Raw genomic sequence first — 19,529 nt, 5'->3', positions numbered from 1 at the left:
AAGTAAAAGAAGTCTTTCCATGGACTCTAAGGAGTCAGGATCATTGAATAACCAAATGAGTAATTTACAAACTATTCACCCAGGAATTGTAAAACAGACACTATTCAGTTATAGTAATTTTATACCAAACACTTACTCACTTACTTACTGATAAGTGTTGTGCCACTGACTTTTTACTTGTTATTGAGAGCATGGATGAGATGCAAAATTAGCCCATGGAAGCCTAAGGTGTGTCAGAACTGGAGGTTAAAACTGAACAGTCAGTGAACACAGTTGTATTCCTCTCTGTCCTTTCAGTCTGCAGCGTTTGGTTTTTTTCTTTAAATCTGATATGGGATACACTGAGACACACCTTCGTGGTGGAGACATTACAGAAATGTTCCTTTGTCTTTAATTGAAAATAATCAGCTTGCAGATGTGTGTTTTGTTAACAAATTCTTTGGCTTTGGCATACAGATCTCCTTTAGTGGAATAGTTGCATATATATTGCAGAAACCACTGCTGCTGCGCTAAAGGTATTGCATAAGCCATTCTCCTTTGTCAAACATCATGGTTTTACAGCAAACATGCAGTCGTGGTTATACCAGACACATGTTCAACCATGACAGGTTTCAGAGTAGCAGCCATGTTAGTCTGTATCTGTAAAAAGAAAAGGAGGACTTGTGGCACCTTAGAGACTAACAAATTTATTTGAGCATAAGCTTTCATGAGCTAACGCTCACTGATGAAGTGAGCTGTAGCTCGCGAAAGCTTATGCTCTAATAAATTTGTTAGTCTCTAAAGTGCCACAAGTCCTCCTTTTCTTTTTATGTTCAACAATGAAGATTCTGTTCCTGTAGGAACACTGCAAGGCCACAGATATCCTAACTACTAATTAACTTCTGCTCTAAGGAATAATAAACCAATATAAAAGGCAAGACATTTTATTTGAAGGATTATAAAACCAAACTGAGGCAAATATTAACTACTTGGTATAAACTTTTGTGTCCTAGTTAATGTCTACTATGGGGTACTGTACATACAACTAAAAAGATAATCCTGGCACCTATAACTGTACCAAAGCTTTGTGTATGCAAAGAGATATGCCTGTTAGTTGTGCCCCTTTACAATGGGCATCTGTCATCTTAGGCTCGATTAGTTATTTGCTTACATATATAGCCCAGAACAGCCACTTCATAGCCAGGTTGCAGAGGCACAGAATTATTCCCAGTTCTGGCCGGGTACTAGTCTTACACAGCTTATTGTGGCAACTTAACAAACCTTGATATTTGCTTAGTAAAGGATAAAGAATTACAATGTGAACTGTTTTGGATCAAATAAAAATGGACATTGAGCCAAACTCGTCGCTGGGGTAGCTCCACAGAGTTCAGTGGAATTACAAAACCTGTTCACAGAATCAAAAGTGTTTTGATTAACTTTTTTTCAAAAGTCTTTTTGTTTGCACTCTTCTGCCCTTCCCACTTTTGTGTAATGAAATACCACGAGAAGATGTATTTCTGACCAAAATGAGATCAAGAAGTACTGAGGAACTCACAAATAAGGCTGACCTGTCACATTGTGTAACCCAGTTCTTAGTGGAAAAAAAAGATTCTGATAAGATTTAGAATCCTTGCCAAGCCAAGCCTTATAAAATTGTCCATTTTCAATAAAGGATAAAGAGAAATGGTCTTGATTTTTTTCTCTCACACTTCAACATTGTTGTTGTCCCATAGATTACAGTGGAATTACCCCTGCTGTGTGTCTGTATTAAATATAGGAGAATCTGGCTCAAAGGATCACTGAAATCCAAAAGAAAATGCTACAAAAAAGTCATGCAGTGAAAAACAGGGCACAGAAGGTGCTATGCTGGCAAATAATTTGTTTTAATGTATATACATTGCCAGAATATAAATCTGTAATTAGTCCTTTCTTTTGTAATAACTGCTATGTTTGTTGCTCATGTTGTTAAAGTCTGTAGCCTGCAGCCTGTATTGCAGCATGAAAGCTGTGCTTTGAAGTCTAAAAATTATGCGTGGCATATTTCTCGTGTTAAAGGTGAACTGCAAAGCTGCTTTTCAAAAAATTAACACACTCTTCATGATATCTTCATGAAGATATTCTTGATGAATAGCTGCAGAAGATAAATGCAGGCCAAAAAATAAGTAAGAAAAATGTTTTTAAAAATTGACATTGAAATATTTAAAAATTTATTACTTCTTTACTTACAAGATAAGTCCTAAATTCAAGATTCACCTTCAACAGCTGATAACATTGCAAATAGCTAGAACACTGCAATGAATACAGGAAAATGCTTACCACCTCTGTTCCAGTGTGTATATGATCTTGGTCAATTATTGCAGGAGAAACATAGAAGTCCAATCTTGAGGCCAGGATCAGGCCCATGAGCAGGAGTGGGGAGTGGGCAGAGGATGAAGGTTGAACTGATTTTCATATATTTTGCTTTGAGTGTTAAAATATTGGCACTGTTTACCCTGAGCAAGTGATATGAGTGATAGTGGGTTGTGATTTTAGAAGAATTTCAAAATCCCTTCCTACTGTGATATTTGTGATCCCCCTCCAATTGTGTGCTCCCTTTTGCAAATACTGCTGGTTATAAAGCTGAACATTAGAAAATGATCAGGCATGTTTCAGTGGCTGTCAAACACTGAGCTTCTGACACAATGGCATTGTTTGTATCTGAGAGCAACTTCTGCATTGTGTCCTGAACACGCAGAGTAAATCAAAAGAAAGGGTGTGTTGCCTAACAACCAAGCAAATAGATAAAATTGGCTTTATTATTTGATGAGTTAGTGAAAGGAGTGCTGCAGACCTGGCATTGAACCCAGGAAAACTGTTGTGGGTTTTAAAGGTAATGTTGCATGTCTTTCTCTTGATCTGAAAGTACTGCACTCTGCTCTGCTTTGGCTTCATTCATTCCACAAGTGGAACTAGATGGGTTGGGTAGCCTCACAGCCTGAAATATTATGGTAGCCACTACACACTGAATATATGGTCTTGGGCAGGGGTTCTCAAACTGGGGGTCGGGACCCCTCAGGGGGTCGCGAGGTTATTACATGGGGGGTCGCGAGCTGTCAGCCTCCACCCCAAACCCCGCTTTGCCTCCAGCATTTATAATGGTGTTAAATATATTAAAAAGAATTTTTAATTTATAAGGGGGGTTGCACTCAGAGGCTTGCTATTTGAAAGGGGTCACCAGTACAAAAGTTTAAGAACCACTGGTCTTGGGTATGTCAGTGAATGGCTGATATGGCTCTGCCTTTAATATAAAAAACAAAACCCTGTTCTTAGCACAAGACTTCATGTGTTTCTTTGCTGTACTTTGAACACGGATGAGAATGTGATCTCCCTTTTGGCATGAAATACCTGTTCAGAAGGGTTCTTCATGAATAACAGATGAATGCCTTGCATTGGACAGAAGATGATTTGTTCTGCCCGAGCTGCTGCAGAAGCAGATTTACACAAACCAGGCAAGAGGCAGAGCTCCTTAACTGCAGAGTGGGAAGGCTGCTTCCTTATCAGAGCTGTGTGCTGACCTTAATAGTCTCTGGAATGTTCATTCCCCCTTCACTGTCCACTTCTCCTTCTCCATACCAATTCATTCTTTGTTTAAAACAACACAGACCTAGGGTGTAGGACCTAGTGCTCAGCATACCACAGCCGCCAATCTTTCTTATTTCAGCAGAGGAGTCCTGGCTTTTTAAAATCATTCCTATGGGTCGCTTTATAACTGGAATGTCCCACAGCAAAATGTATCCCAGTTCTTTGAAAGGACGGATGGCCTTTTGCTTAAGGAACTGACCTAGGGCTTAGGACATCTGGATTTAGTTCCCAGTTGTGACTCAGAATTCCTGACACGCCTTGGAAGAGTCACTTAGTCTCTCAAAATGTGGTTGTACAGTGCTCAACAGACTGGAGCCTGTAGGTGCTACTGTAATATAAATTAGTAATGATATTACACCTCTTTGACCCCTGTTGCAGCAGGACCTTTTTACATTATCTCCATCCTCTGAAGTTTCCTTCCAATTATCGCTATTTTTTCTGGTCTCCCACCCAGCTTCACAACCCATTCATTTCCTCCCTGTTCTTTCCAGCTCAGCAGCTTGCAGCCCACCACCTTAGTCGGTTACTAAATTCATCCCTGAATTCGCCAGCACACTGCAGCATTGATTCAGTACAGCCTCAGAACAAAAAGCACCACCTGTTGATTCACAACATCCTCTGTCCTCACGGTGCTCCCTGAAGGACTCTCATCCACTTTCTGACCTGGCCTGACTCTGCTTAGGGCCAGATGGTCGCAGCCCTTACTTGGTCATGTACAGGGGAGTAATTCTTCCCTCCCTGTTACTCCCCTGCTCAAATTGTGGTAGGGAACGAAAAGAGCTATGGCCATACACGCGCACACACAGCTGGGCACACAGTGGAGAGTAAAGGGAGGGATGAAATAACTTACTTCTCCCTAGATCAGAGGAGGAGTTGTGCCTCTGAATCATAATTTGTTCTCGGTTCTGCTCCTTAGGCAGTGCAGCCATGTGCCAGCCCTGGCCAGCAATTGTAAGGCTGCACTCTAGCCCTTTGTAAGATCTGACAGTATTACATATCCATGCACTATGGCTGCTGCTGTCAAAAATTCATACATTCGGATGGTTTTTTGTGCAGTGATTTTAAACTAGTATGCTGTGGCATAGAGCAATTCCATATCAGCTTGTGTGTCTTTGCTGGTAATGGAAATTCCATGCTTCTCATTCATGATATTTTTAGCTCTTATGTGCTAGTGAAACTATTTTTGATATGCACAAGCAAGGCTGTTACACCCACACACACCTCTGTTGACATAACTGTAAACTGACAAAAGGACTTGTTTCAAGTGTGTTGCGTCTGAGGAAAATTAAAATTGCAAAGCAACACCGATGGACACCATGTGAATAAGCTTGATTTCCAAGTGCATTAATTCTACTCAGTATAATTTCACAAGGGAATGTATGAACTCAGAATTATGCATACTAACAACAAAGCATGACTGAAAAGAAAACTGCAGTTATAGTGTGTCCTTGTTTAAACTGTATGAATACCACCAGAGGCAAAAAAACATGAGAATTGCATTGGCAACATATAAAACACCACATCTGTTTTACAATGCGTAAACAATAGGGAACTTTTAAAGTGATAGCTCATCAGCTTTATGGCATTAATAAAATTTTAAACTATTGTAATTTGCCACCTGGTTGTGTAAACATTTTTTGATGAATTTATTGTGAGGGATTCATTTAAAGGGAAATTTTGCTACTTTGTTTGTGATGAACTGTGATATCAGACTGTATTTTATATTGTTTTCCAACAAAGAACCTGAAATGTGGTGCATTATGCAGGCCCCTCCCCAGCAGAACTGCCTGAGGCCTAAATAGTGAGGCTTAGATTTATGATGCCAGCAGTCTGAAATTCAGATCACATTACATTTATTTCTATATCTTAAAGTTATTGGCCTCATTGCTCTCTCCATAAATTGGTAGTTCATTCGGGGCTCAGGTTCAAGGGGAGTTTTTGGTTTTTAAATCACTTTTGTAGTTCATGTTAAGATTTTGTCTCACAAACCACAGATCTGACTGAAAGCTGTCATCTCTGAGGCAGAAGAAATCATGCAGCACAGATTCAGGGGCAGTCTGCGCTGGAATGGGGGAGGGAGGGAAAGATGGCTTTAAGCTGCCTTTGCACTCCTATATTCTGGGACTCTTCAGGAGCCCTCTGGGCTTGACTGACTTAGAGTCCAACTGCCAGTAGGCTTCTATGGGCCATGGAAAGGAGAGAATAGCCAGAGAGTAGTATGCTCTGGTCATGTCCCCTACCTCTCCATTCCCTCGGTAAATTACCTTTGGAGATAGCAGGGGAGGCCAGTGTAAAGTTGCCTTGTCAGCTGTACACCTCTGAGCAAAGCCCCTTACACAGAGGGCATTCCCTGGGGTGGAGACACCTACTTGTTGCCTTTAAGCCCCTTTTATGTAAAGGGGCCTTGAAGCAAACAGGGAATCAGGGCTAGGATCCTATATTGGGACACCAGGAGAGTGTAAATCTCCCCCCACCTCTCTTTCACCTGTGGGAGCAAAGGGGTACTAAAGATTTATAGCTGATGAGGAGATAGGCCCACAAACTCACCAGGTGGTCGTGGAGGTGAGGTGAGCAAGGAGGAGGTGCTTGGCCACTGACCTGTCCATCAGTTCTTCATAGCATCGCTGTGGGGACTATAGGGGAGGGAAGGGAGCCTTTCCCAATGGATCTAGCAAAAGTCACCTCTCCTGCTTCCCTTTTGCATGCAGCAGCAAAAGTGGCTCATCTCCTCACTCCAAGAGGTGAGGCAAGACTGCTGCTGTCGCTTCCAGCGAAAGCCTACTTCCTGTTCCCTCATGCCACATTCCTATCACTGCTGCTGCTGTAAAGAAGCTCTGGGCCTTTTTCCCTCCTGGACTGAGCTCTCCTTACACTCACAGGAGATGTGGGCTTCTCTTCAACACTCACTAAGTTTGGGAAGTTGCTTATGCAGCAGAATTAATCTCTGGTTCTCGTTTGCTCACCAAGTGCGGTGAAGGGCAGTCACAAAAAAGGAGGGAAATATACATTTGTTCACTGTCCCAGTACAGGAGCTGGGACAAGGACTCTGATAATGTCTGGGCCACCAAAATAAACCCCAAAAAGAACAGAGCATGACTCCACCACTGCCTCTGGTCTCTGCTTTCAGCCACCTGGAAGTAGAAAGAGAGGCTGGGGAAAGAGGAAATACAATATGGAATTAACTCTGAAAGTGAATTTGAAGAACAAACTCTCAATTGGAGTTCAGCTCCAAAGGAACTACTGATTCCTGGCAACCCTTATGGAAAAGTCTTAATGTAATTTGCAGTTTGTATTGCAGTGGCATCTAGACACCAACCAAGTTGGTACCCCTTTGAACAAACACATAGAAATTAGAATATAGTAGGAGTGAAGCCAATAGGGTTCAAATAATCTATAGAATCCTCTATTAAATTCTATAGGTTTTTTAAATCAGCCTAATAAATTCTGTTGCTGGAATATAGTTCTCTATTAAGTGCTATATGATAGGATTTTTAAAAAAAAATCTATAGAAAGGCTACTTGAATTTGGCCTCATAACTAAGACTTTAAATTGCAGTGAGCTGAAGAAGTATGAACTTGTTTTATGTCAATTTGTGGAATTGGGGAATACGTATGTAGAATGCAGGGTATGGAGAAGGGAGTCGTCTTCCATTATTCAACACCTACATTTTATAACTAATGTGCAGAGGTTGCAGAACTTCTTATCACGTGTAACTCTAGATGAGTGATCGTGGTTTGGAGGATTTAATTGGTTGAGATAACTGCCCCAAAGTATGGATGCTCTTATCAAGACTTGGGGTCTGCCATACTGTGGCAGAAATCTTAAAATAATCTTTCCATTGATATTTTGACACATCCATTTACAGTCCTGAACTGAACTAGAAATCTCAGTGGCACATGGAAATTAAATAATGGAAAAAGTCTATCAAACTTGTTCGAACTTTAAAAAAAGTGTTGGTCCAGCTTCTGGGCGAAGGTTTAATACCTGTCTTATTCTATACAAATAGATTCACCTATCCTTCTACAGTATGCTATATTGTCTGGGAGTACTTCCAGGGTTTTAAGATGGCAACCTTAATTAGCAGAGTCTTTTGTTACCTGATGACTTTTTGATTATCAACATCTGGTGACACCCAGCAGAGGAGTCAAGTCATGCCCCCACAACTTCAGTATCTTTTCTACTGTTTAGCCAGTGGGTGGGAGGAAGACAAGGAAGTGACCAATATAAATCTCTTCTTACCTATGTATTCCTTTCTGGACAGAAACATGAGTTCTGCTGGCCCAGAAGGAAGGAAAAAGATGAGAGAATGTGATGGATTGATTGATTCTCTTGTGTATTACATCCAAGGAACCACTGCAGACTACAAGCCTGATGATAAGGTATCTCTTCAAAATGAAAGGATTCTGCACCAGAACTAATTGGGAGTGAAAAACAACCAAACCATTCAATTCATAGAGATACGGTAGAACCTCAAAGATACGAACACCAGAGTTCCGGACTTACCGGTCAACTGGACATCCTGTGGAATCGGAAGTAATCAGGCAGCAGCTGAGACACACACAAACAAACAAAAGTAGATACTTTACTGTCTTGGGGCTTTAGCCCTGGGGCTCAGGGCTTCAGCTGGGGAGAGGGAGGTTAGGGCTGCAGCTCCAGGGTGGTGAGGAGGTCAGGGTTCTGGGCGGGTGTGACATTCCCCTCTGGTGTTATCTGGACCGTGATCTGCTAGGTCACTCCAATCCTTGATTCTGGGAGCCAGCCTTACCCGGTTCTGCTGTGAGAACCCCCACTCCTGGGCTGTTCACGCACAGTCTCTGGCATGTAAGTTGCCCCTTAGATTGTGTAACCGAATGACACTTGCCAATATCTCCAGTCCAAGACACACCCTAGGAACCTACGTCTTCTACAGTGTCCAGTTATGCCCACTGGCCACTGCAAGCTTATGTGAGTTCATCAATTTAACAAAGAAATTGATATGTCTTAGGCTTGTTATCCCAAAGGGAGTCTCGGACACGCTTGAAATCAAACGCACTGCTTCGGGTAGAATAAACAAACACATTTATTAACTACAAAGATAGATTTTAAGTGATTATAAGTCGAAGCATAACAAGTCGGATTTGGTCAAATGAAATAAAAACAAAACGCATTCTAAGCTGATCTTAACACTTTCAGTGTTCTTACAAACTTAGATGCTTGTCACTACAGGCTGGCTGATTGCTCTTCAGCCAGGCTCTCCCCGTTGATCGACATTTCAGTCGCTTGGTGTGGTGTCTGTAAATGGAGGTGGAAAAGAGAGGAAGAGCATGGAAAACATCTCTCCCTTTTATTATGTCCTTTCTTCCCCCTTGGCTTTGCACCCCCTACCCCCTTCAGAGTCAGGTGAGCATTGGTAGTCCCAAACTGACCAAAGGAAGCGGGGTGACTCACTCAAGAGTCCAACAGATGGTTTGTTGCTACCTAAGCCAGTGTCCTTTGTTCCTGTGAGGTTGGGCTGGGTTTGTCCCATATATGCCCTGATGAGGTGTGAACTGCCCCTCTGCTCTTGGGGAGTTTTTGCCTGAGCTTGCTTTAAGCCGTGAGGACACATTTTCAGCCTCATAACTATATACATGAAAATACAACCTATAACAACAGTTACTATAACATCATCAAATAGGCCAGGTCTACACTACAGCTGGGATTGACGCTCTGAGATCGATCCTCCAGTGGTCAGTTTAGCAGGTTTAGCGAAGACCTGACAAATCGACAGCAGATCACTCTTCAGTCAATCCCTGTACTCTACCCCTGACGAGAAGAGTAAGATATCGTAAGGTACTAAGAGTAAGGCCTAAGGTACGTCGACTTACCACGGTAGTATAGACAGAGCCTATAACAACAATGCACAGTGCATCATGAGCCTTCCAAAGACACCCGACCTGACAAACTTTGCATTGGATACCACACAATCATTTTATAAGAATGAACGTGGGGGTGCTGGGTATAGAACGTCACAGTAGGGGAGCACCAGGGCTCCGGGCTTTAGATCTGGGGGGAGTTCTGGGGCTCGGAGCTTCAGCCCTCTGGCTCCTTTCCTGGCTTCAGCCCAGCGGGGGGTGCTGGGGCTCGGGGTGCTGGGGCTCAGGGCGCCCCCCCCCCCCACTGCAGCAGAAACCAGGAGTGGAGCCGTGGGGAGCCCCAACCCCTAGCGCCCTCACCCCTGCAGCAGAAGCCGGGAATGGAGCCACGGGCTGACGCCCCAAGCCCCAGCACTCCCCCCACATCTAAAGCCCTGAGACCTGGTGCTCCCAAGGGTCCGAAGCCCTGACCCTCCCCACCCTGTCCGGAGCCCTGACCCACCCTGCAGCTGCAGCCCCAACCTCCCCCGCACCTCAGTGGCTGAAGTCCATAATGTCTTGTTCGGAATTACGGATATTTCAGACTTACAGACAGCCTTCATTCCCAAGGTGTCTGTAACTCTGAGGTTCTACTGTATGCAGAAATGATTGTGAAGCAACTACCACATTTTCACTTAGCAGAGATGAAATGTCAGATAAGACACTTTTCATAGGGGGATTTATCATTGTGTCCTCTGAGGATAACACATAGGTAGAGAGTAAACTTTTCAAAAATGCCTAAGTGAATATATTAAAATGTCCCATATTTTAAAAAGTGATTTAGAGCTAGATTTTTTTAATGTATTTAGAAGCCTAAAGATGTAGATGGGTACTTAGTGGGGTTTTCAAAAGCACCTGTGGTTTCTGGTGGCCTAATCACTATTGTCTAGTTCTTCTTTAGGCGACCAGAAACTAAAGGTTGGTCATGTAAGATCCTGAATCAAACATTCCTCCCATGTCTGTATTGTCTCTTTGACACATGCAGAGAGCTATAATGACATTTACTTCTTCATTATTTTAGGCCACAGAGAACTGCGTGTGCATTCTTCACAACCTTTCCTACCAGCTAGAGTCAGAGCTGCCTAGCAGTTATGCCCAGAACATCTATATACAAAGAAAAAATACTCCTACCAATGATAAAATCTTGGGGTGCTTTGGAACACGCAGCAGGAAAGCAAAAGTGGTAATGTGTGAATTTATTATACTTTGAATTATTAGGCAGATCTAGTGTGGCTGGTGGCGAATGGTGATCTAATGACAGCTGCAATAGACCTGGGGTTCTTCAGGGTTAATGACTTGTCTGGCAGGGTGAGCCAGCCAAACTCATTTCAGATGAATGACACTTCACTAGAAGCATGTAGGTTTCTGACCCACTGCTGTTAGTATTACAAAGTCTGATGTCACAATATTTTTAAATACTTATCTTTTATAAACCATTGTTTGAGTCCACAACATATTGTAGTTTGTTATATCTGGGTGTCTGAAGATCCAAGCAATGGACTTGATTCTGATTGTACACTAGTTTTACACTGATTTAATTTTGTTGATTTCAGTTGGTGGGGTTACTCCTGATTGACATTATTAAAAATAAAAGCAAAATCAGGCTACAGTTACAGAATGCCTCCTCTAGATTGCGGAGCGCTGGATCATATAAGGTCTTCAGTTCTAAAAGTTGGATCTCTTTACATGTTTAGAGGCAACAAGATACTCTGCTACCCGAGGAAAAGAGCAGTCCCAAAGGTGTAGAATCACTCTGGCATTCCACACTTATTAGGATCTATATCTCCTTAATAGCAAAAAGTACAAGAGACTACACTCAAGAAGCATCTTTGGGAGCTCTCCAGAACCTCACAGCAGGCAGTGGACCAGTGAGTCATCCTGTTTCTTTTTTCTTTAATTTAGAAATGTGGAGACTAGGGCTGCAATATGAGATGTTTACAGCTTTGAGCTCAGACCCCCATTGTGAAGTTACAAGTTCACAGAATTGATCAATAAGAAAGAATCTAAGACTATGGACGTGGGGAAGCAGGCTCAGAATTGTGGATACGTTCTGCTTGGCACATTAAGGGGCTGTTCCTTCTCTGTATGTGTTTCCTTCTATGTAACAAGCTAATTCGTTGGGACAGGGAGGAAGACATGGGTGAAAATAATTAGGATGTAACACATTTTTTCTTCTAATAGTATAATTATTTCTCTATGAATTTCCCCAAAGAGCAGAGAACTCCCTCTGGCACACCCACAGCCAAAGTATTTTTAAAGTGTCATCACTTTTCTAGTGTACGCCACCGACTGGCCAAACAATCCCAGGATCAGGTGGTACAAAAGTGATTTAAAGCTGCTATTACATCACCCATCTCTTCTGTCCCAGCTTCTGCTTAGTTCAGGGTCTGGGCTAATATCTCAAACATTCCTGAAAATGATATATAGGGACCTTCGTAACTGCATTGCCTGCACTTTTCAAAAGATGAGATAACTTAATGTGATGTTTATTTATACAGCAGTAGAGTCATAACAATTGCTCATTAGAGTTGTGTGCCTTATGACAGATGCCATTTTCAGCCGCTCATACTGTTGTCCACAAGACAAATGGCCTTCAGAGTATTCGATACATGCTGCATGTAAGCAATCCAAGTACAAGGAGGACTGCTGTCTCATTGCTCAGGAACTTATCTCGTAATGCCTCTCTGCAGAGTGAAATAGGTGAGCAAAGGACTCATGTTTTCTTTCAGATTTTATCTCTGTTTCTTCTCTATTTTCAGTTTTCCTTTTTTTTTTTTTTTAAGAAAAGACTGGATTAGTGGATTTAACAGATTTAGGGCCAAATGCTTGCAGTCTTTTTTCAGGTAAAGGTCCCATTGACTAAAATATAGGTTTTGCCCAAGTGAGGAACATAGGCTCAGATTCTCTCTGTTTAACAGTATTCTGTATTTCTCAACATATCTTTTCAGAAAAGGTAAATGAAAGAACTTAAATCAGTCCAGTTTTGGAGAGGGAATATAGTCTTGCATTTAAAGTAATTCACACACTCATAGGTTTACCATGATGTAATTAATCCCTATGTTTGGCGCTTTGAGTATAGCCACTAGCTGTCAAGTTCACAGTATGCTGGCATTGCAGCCTCTTCCCACTGGCACTAGTGTAAGGCCATGTCTACACTAGCACTTATGTTGGCAAAACTTTTGTCACTCAGGAGTGTGAAAAAACACCCTCCTGAGTGACGTAAGTTTTGCCAGCAAAAGTGGTAGTGTGCACAGAGCTATGTCGGCGAGAGACATAGCTACTGGCGCTCGTTGAGCTAGTTTTATTATGTCAATGGGAGAGCTCTCATAACGCCACTCTAAGAGCGGCACAGTAGAATTACACTGTGTAAAATCTATGCAAGTGTGTGTAGAATCAGGCCGTTGTTCATGCTACTTGTGTGTTCTATCCTTTCCCCCCATCCTGTGTCTCTTGTCTATTTAGATCGGAAGCTTTTCAGGCAGGGACCATCTACTGCTCTGTGTTTCCTCAGTGTCTAGCACAGTGGGGCCCCATTCTCAGTCACTGAGAATAACTGAGGCCCTACTGTAATAGACATGATTAGAAACACGAACCCAGGAGGCTCCTTACCCACTGTACCAGTGCAGCATTTAACCCAATAACTTGAGTATATTTTGTTGTAGGGATCCATGCTGCATATTGCTATGCATCTCTTGAGAAGTGCTGAGTATCCAGAACTCCCACTGATGTGGTCTCAAGTTAGGATTTGGTCTCAAGTATCATTTTTCTAAAAGGGTTCTTAAGCACATGCATAACTTTAAGCACATTTAATGTTCAGCCCATGCTTAGGTGCTTTCCTGAATCAGGATTGGTTTATGTACATTCTTAAATCAGGGCCTTGAATTGGAGTTCAGAAAGCTCAGTAGCTCCTGTGATCAGGCCCATAATATATATACCTCACAGTTCAGAATTGCTACGCTAACATTTATGCTATATTCATCACACCTTGCACAGTTAGTACAAAAATATTTTATAAGTTACATGAATTAATTGAAAGTTAGTGAAGTGTTCCCAGCTTGGATGGGTTGGAGTAAAATATAATACATGTTTCTGCCTCAGGCTGGGGGGCTGCAAAATACACTGTAGGGAGGAAATATCAGCCTAACAATATTTATAGCTAGACATCATTATACCCACAATTGGCTATAAAATACCACCGTGAACTTTCTTATGAAGTGGCAGCCCACCTGTTAGCAGACACCCAGTAACATAGGTGGAGTAAACCTGGTATTCGTGTGTTGCTTATACAAAGCAGAATATATGGTACATTTGTAGCTGAATTCTTTGTTTCCCTTTCATCCTCTAGCCAGAAACGTCTTACCAGATTTGGTCTCCGTACTTCCTGACTCTGTCCAAGGGTCAGATGTTACCAATGAGACCATAGCTTCTGTCTGCTACGCCTTGTACAACTTGACCCAGAACAGCTCCCAGAATGCACGGCTTCTCCTAAATACAGATGGCCTACCAAAAATAATGAACATCAGCATGAGTGACAAGTAAGCCATTTTCAAGTTCCCCCCAAGATAAAAGAGCAGCAGCACCATTGGAAAGAATAAAGCTTAAAGGAATAGACAGCCTAAATAATAATTGTAGTGTGACTCAAATCAAATACATTGGGTAAAACAACGAAGCCTTTTTAAATAACTGCTCTACCCTGTCTTTTTTAATGGCTCCTCAAAAGGTGATAGGTAAGGCAGCTAATCTTTCACAGAAGTCACGGATTCTGTGACTTCCCGGGACCTCCGTGACTTCTGCAGCAGCAGGTGTGGCTGACCCCAGGGCTGCCTGAAACTGAGGTGGCCCCAGGGCCAACCACAACAGCTGCAGCTCGGACGGCACCAGGGCCAGCCACACCGGCCGCTGCTCCGGATGCACCAGGCAACTGGTCCTGGGCGCTGCCCCGGAGCAATGGTCTGGGATCAGTAGTGGCATCCCGGGCCGACGCACCACCAGCAGCAGCTATTGTGGCCCAGGCCGCTCCCTCCTCCCCCACCCCAGAGCAGCAGCGGTGAGGCCCCAGGCCATCCCTCTCCCCACAAAAAACTGCAGCAGGTCCTCGGGCCACCCCCCATCAGCGGCAGCAGCTGCAGGGTCCTGGGCTGTCCCCCCAGCAGGGCAGGGCCCTGGCCAACCCTCCCAGCAACGGCGGTGGTGTGTCAGAGCAGCAGCAGTGTCTACCGGAGCGTCCCCCACTCCGAGCACCTGCAGCACCCTGGAGCCCCCCAGACCACCAAAGATTTAGTCGGGGTATTTATAATACAAGTCATGGACACGTCACGGGCCGTGACTTTTTGTTTATTGCCATGACCCCATGACTTTTACTAAAAATACCCATGACTAAATCATAGCCTTAGTAATATGCTAGGGCTGTGTCTCCACTGCATACCACTGATGGCGTCATGTAGGGCATGTGTAGAAACCCACAGCAGTGAAAAGCAAGCAGTGTCCACCTGCAGTGTGTACCGTGTGTGCACGTGCAGTGTGTACTGCTGCATGTGGCAGTGAAAGGCTCTGGCAGGGGAAACGCACCAGGGAAAGGCTCCGGCAGCAGGGAGGCAGCGGGACACTCTGCTGGTAAAATTGGTGGTGTAGACAGGGGAGGCACTGCTAGGGCATGTAGAGAGCTGTGTAAGTAAGGTACATACCCACAGGGTTCAGGCGTATCTTTATTCTGCTTGCCTAAAGCAGTGTCTCACTATCTATACTGCTTTTTATACCTGTACTAGGGGGATGTGCAACGTATGTAGTCTATCAGCCACTGTAAGGAGCGAGCATAGAATCAGAGACTATCAGGGTTGGAAGGGACCCCAGAAGGTCATCTAGTCCAACCCCCTGCTCGAAGCAGGACCAATTCCCAGTTAAATCATCCCAGCCAGGGCTTTGTCAAGCCTGACCTTAAAAACCTCTAAGGAAGGAGATTCTACCACCTCCCTAGGTAACGCATTCCAGTGTTTCACCACCCTCATAGTGAAAAAGTTTTTCCTAATATCCAATCTAAACCTCCCCCACAGCAGCGTAGGCGTACCCTATATTATAGGAAATTCATCTGTTGGAGGATTAGGTCTTTTATATGAATAATTCTCTTTGTGCCAGCCCTTCTCTCATATGGGTGAAATTCACCTCAGTGCAGGGGGCTTACCCAGGACTGTCCATAAACTAAAGCCCCACTTTAACCCTTAATATTGGGTTTAACTAGTGCAGAGGGCCTTCAATGGGCCCACTGTGCTGCAGTGTCTTTCACCCTTAATGAATACCCCTTAGAGGTGGAGAGTTCAGGCTACTCTGTTGGGAATATCATCACTAATAGCTAAAGCAAGGAAGCGTGTCCCCTATGCTACTGTAGGTGGTAGGGATGTCATGAGCTGTATTGGAGAACCTGGGAGAATGAACTCAACTCTTGTCAGGGAAATGAAGGAGGAGCTGATCATAAACAATCATGTTTTTAAGTCTGAACACACACTGTGTTCACAAATTGGTATTTTAAATGTTTTATATTTATTTTTACAAATTGCAGTAATATGCTCAGCAAAGCTAGCAAAGCTGCCTCAGTCCTCTTGTACTCCTTGTGGTCACATACTGATCTCCACAATGCCTACAAAAAGGTAAGATCTGGGTTATTGCAAACATTGAATCTGCCTTCAAATTAAACTGCTTTGCGGGTTTCTTTGTGCAGTTCATGGAATGCGATGTCCTGTATACAGAACACGTGTGGAACATCTGGGAGGTCTGCATTGGTGGTAACAAATCCGTAGTGTGGATCACACTGGGGAGAATTGTATGCTTAATTTGGCGTCTGTGTGCCGGATCCTGCTCGGTAACGAGTGCCCTCAACCCTCCCTTGGATACTCAAATTGTCTCTGTTTTGGGCTTCCTATGTGCTGCTCGAGTTGCTGTAGACGCTGTTGCTTGTTGTTGCAGTAGTGGTGGTGGTAGGCTGTACATCAGCAGGTGTGAATCCAGCACCTGCTGAACTAATTTGAAATGGAGGAAATAAGACATCAACAAAAACAAAGGCAGGACAGGATACCACCGTCAAGGCAGTTGTGTGCTGGGTTTTTTTCTTTGTTTATTTAAAGCCCAGGTGTTAGGCTATGTCTATGCTAGGGCCTTGTCTACTCTAAAAAGTTTTGTTGACAAAAGTTACGCTGACTTGCAGCCACCACTTTAATTAAACCACTGTTGCATGTCCACACTATGCTCCTTGTGTCAGCAGAGTGCATCCACACTAGCAGCTGTTGCATTGACACAGAGAGCAGTGCACTGTGGATAGCTATCCCACGGTGCAACTGGCCGCAGGGTGCTTTAGGAACGGTTTGCAATACCTCAGGGAGCAGGTGCACCATCACATGATGCAGGTTTCTCAATCCCATAATTCCATAGGCATCCTACTGGATTACCAGCCGCTTCTCAATTGAAGTGTGGGGAATGGAAGCGGGGGAGAATGTGTGACAGAGTGTGGGGGGAAGGGGGAGACAGAGACAGTGTGTGTGTTGGGGGAGTGAGTGTGTGTTGGGCGAGTGTGAGTGGGTTAGCATACTGTCTTTTAAATTCAGAGAGCAGCTGGAAGCAACCAGTCCTGAATTAGGGGGAGGGGGAACCCTCACACACATCAGCCCCCTCCACAGCAGCAGCCTGCTTGCCGCTGTGTTCCTAGTGCAGGAGAGAGCAGGATTCCACTTTAATTATTTTCTGGTTGCTTCTGGAGCGGAGCGGCGTGCTCAGTTGTCAGAACTTCCCGGACCTTTGAAAGGGGAGGGTTGTATGCCTGTGAAGCTGGAATGCAGGGCAGTGGAGTTCAAAACAATGTGCAGAGCAGTCACGGTGGGAATTGTGGGATACTGGGGGAGGCCAATTATGTTGACATAACAAACGGCAGCATCTACACTGATGCTTTGTCACTTTATCTTTGCCACAAAGCACTTTATGCCTCTCATTGAGGTGGTTTTATTTTGTCGGCAAAACAGGAGAGTTTCGCCGACAAAAGAAGCATTGTAGTGTGTACACCTCCACTGTTTTGTCGCCAAAAGCTGCCTTTTGCCGACAAAACTATGTAGTTTCAGAGTAGCAGCCGTGTTAGTCTGTATTCGCAAAAAGAAAAGGAGTACTTGTGGCACCTTAGAGACTCACCAATTTATTTGAGCATGAGCTTTCGTGAGCTACAGCTCACTTCATCGGATGAAGTGAGCGAAGTGAGCTGTAGCTCACGAAAGCTCATGCTCAGATAAATTGGTTAGTCTCTAAGGTGCCACTAGTACTCCTTTTCTTTTTGCGAAAACTATGCAGTGTAGACAAGGCCTAGAGAGTTTACAGCAGCACATCTGTACTGCTGCAGCTGCGCCCCTGTAAGGTCACCCACGTAGCTGCTCTGTGCTGAAGGAAGCTCTCCCGTCGGCATAATTAAACCACCCCCAATGAGGGCGGTAGCTATATCAGTGGGAGAGCGTCTCCTGCCAACATAGCACTGTCCTCACATGCGCTTCTGTCGGTGTAACTTATGTCAGTCAGGGGTGTGGTTTTTTTCAAGCCCCTGCATGACATAAGTTTTACCGACAAAAGGAAGTGGCAGGGGAAGGAGTGTTGGCCAAATTAAACAAACAGGAAATGGTCAAACCAGAATTAGCCAGCAAACCGGCTCTCGTCTTTCCACTTGGAGCCTGCGCAATTGCTTTTTTCAGCCCACAAGGGGGATCACTTAAATCTGGTTGATGAGTTGGGTGCCTCTTCCCTGAATTTCTTAAAAATTTCCTCATTCTTTTTTTCCTGCTGTTTAGGACTTTCACCTTCTAAAACCCTCGGTAACTTAAAAGAACAGATCTTTGAGTTGGTGCTGCATGTTTTTTCCTGTCTGAAATTAGAGCATCAGTCAACCATAGATATAATAAGTTGGTTTAATTTGTCACAGCTCTCCAGGCAGACTTAAAAGTAATGGCATGTCATCTAAGGTCTGGCAAGCAAGTCTACTGCACATTGTGCCTCCCATCACAGTAGCAAAAAGCAAAGCTAAAGTAGACAAAATGCAAAATTGGAGCTCGAGTTTTCATAATAAAAAAATAGCATTTCACCACAGTATACAGAACATTCTGTTACCAGTACTGCATACACAGCAGTATATACGCAAACCAGAAATCTAGGTTGTAAAGTAAGGTGCTGTAACTGAATCACCTTTAGCATTAGTCTCCATTGTGTACAACCACAAATTCATTACAGTGTCATAGAGTTAAGATAAAAGCTGATGGCCTGAATTTTCAAAAGTCACTAGAGGCACTTTTTTGTGCTCAAATTGAGACTCCTTTAAAGGGGCCCGGTTTTCAAAAACTTCTGAGCGCTGTCCTTCTGAAAATCAAACCTTTTTAAGGTGTCTAAGATTGGGCAATGAAAATTTGAGGCACCTAAAATCACTGCTCACTTTTGAAAAATTAGGCTGACAAAGAAGCAAGAGGAATTACTTGACCAAATAATATCAAATAAAATCTTAGATCATCCTTTTACAGTAACATTTCATATGCTTTGTCTGTGGCTGGCAGTTGGCTTTTGTCCTATGCATTCCCTTTGTTTTCAGACTTGTCATTAACTGTAATTAGATCTTTTTGTTTCATTCCAAAGGCTCAATTTAAGAAGACAGATTTCATCAATAACCGGACAACGAGAGCATACAACTCACTCAAAGACTAAGGCAGGCTACAAATATATAGAGACTGTGTGTGGTTTTGTATAATTATCTACTCATATCAGCCTGGCCACCATGAACTGTCAAGTGCATCTTTTGAAATAATGTCCTGTTATATCTCTTCCTTTCTGTGTTTAGAGGGTATTTTGGCTGGACCTGAGAGAAACACCACCAACCATGCTCAGGTCTGTCCCTGGTCCTTCTTCCCCCTTCTCTGTGCACACAACCAGCCGCCTGCTGCTTGCAATCTATTCATTTTCAGCTCTGCTGCAGCTGTTACCAGTAAACAGTCCCCAGCCAGGGCTGGTGCAACATCAGCAACCTGATAAAGTGCTGTCAAGTATCTGACA

General features: G+C 43.6%; 1 protein-coding gene across 1 annotated transcript in view; it reads left to right on the top strand.

Moving 5' to 3' along the window:
* PKP2 (plakophilin 2) overlaps positions 1-19,184 on the top strand; it is a 54,870-nt gene extending 35,686 nt beyond the window's left edge. The window contains exons 7-13 of the mRNA XM_077807521.1: positions 7,862-7,979; positions 10,495-10,656; positions 11,168-11,341; positions 12,020-12,173; positions 13,819-14,008; positions 16,027-16,114; positions 19,116-19,184. Coding sequence (XP_077663647.1) covers positions 7,862-7,979; positions 10,495-10,656; positions 11,168-11,341; positions 12,020-12,173; positions 13,819-14,008; positions 16,027-16,114; positions 19,116-19,184 — 955 coding nt within the window. The remainder of the gene's footprint in view (positions 1-7,861; positions 7,980-10,494; positions 10,657-11,167; positions 11,342-12,019; positions 12,174-13,818; positions 14,009-16,026; positions 16,115-19,115) is intronic.
* The last annotated feature ends 345 nt before the right edge of the window (positions 19,185-19,529 follow it).

The sequence above is a fragment of the Eretmochelys imbricata genome, chromosome 1 (genome assembly GCF_965152235.1).
Source record: "Eretmochelys imbricata isolate rEreImb1 chromosome 1, rEreImb1.hap1, whole genome shotgun sequence".
NCBI lineage: Eukaryota > Metazoa > Chordata > Testudines > Cheloniidae > Eretmochelys > Eretmochelys imbricata.
Note: the sequence above shows the minus strand (reverse complement) of the source record. Positions and strands in the feature narration are given on the sequence as shown.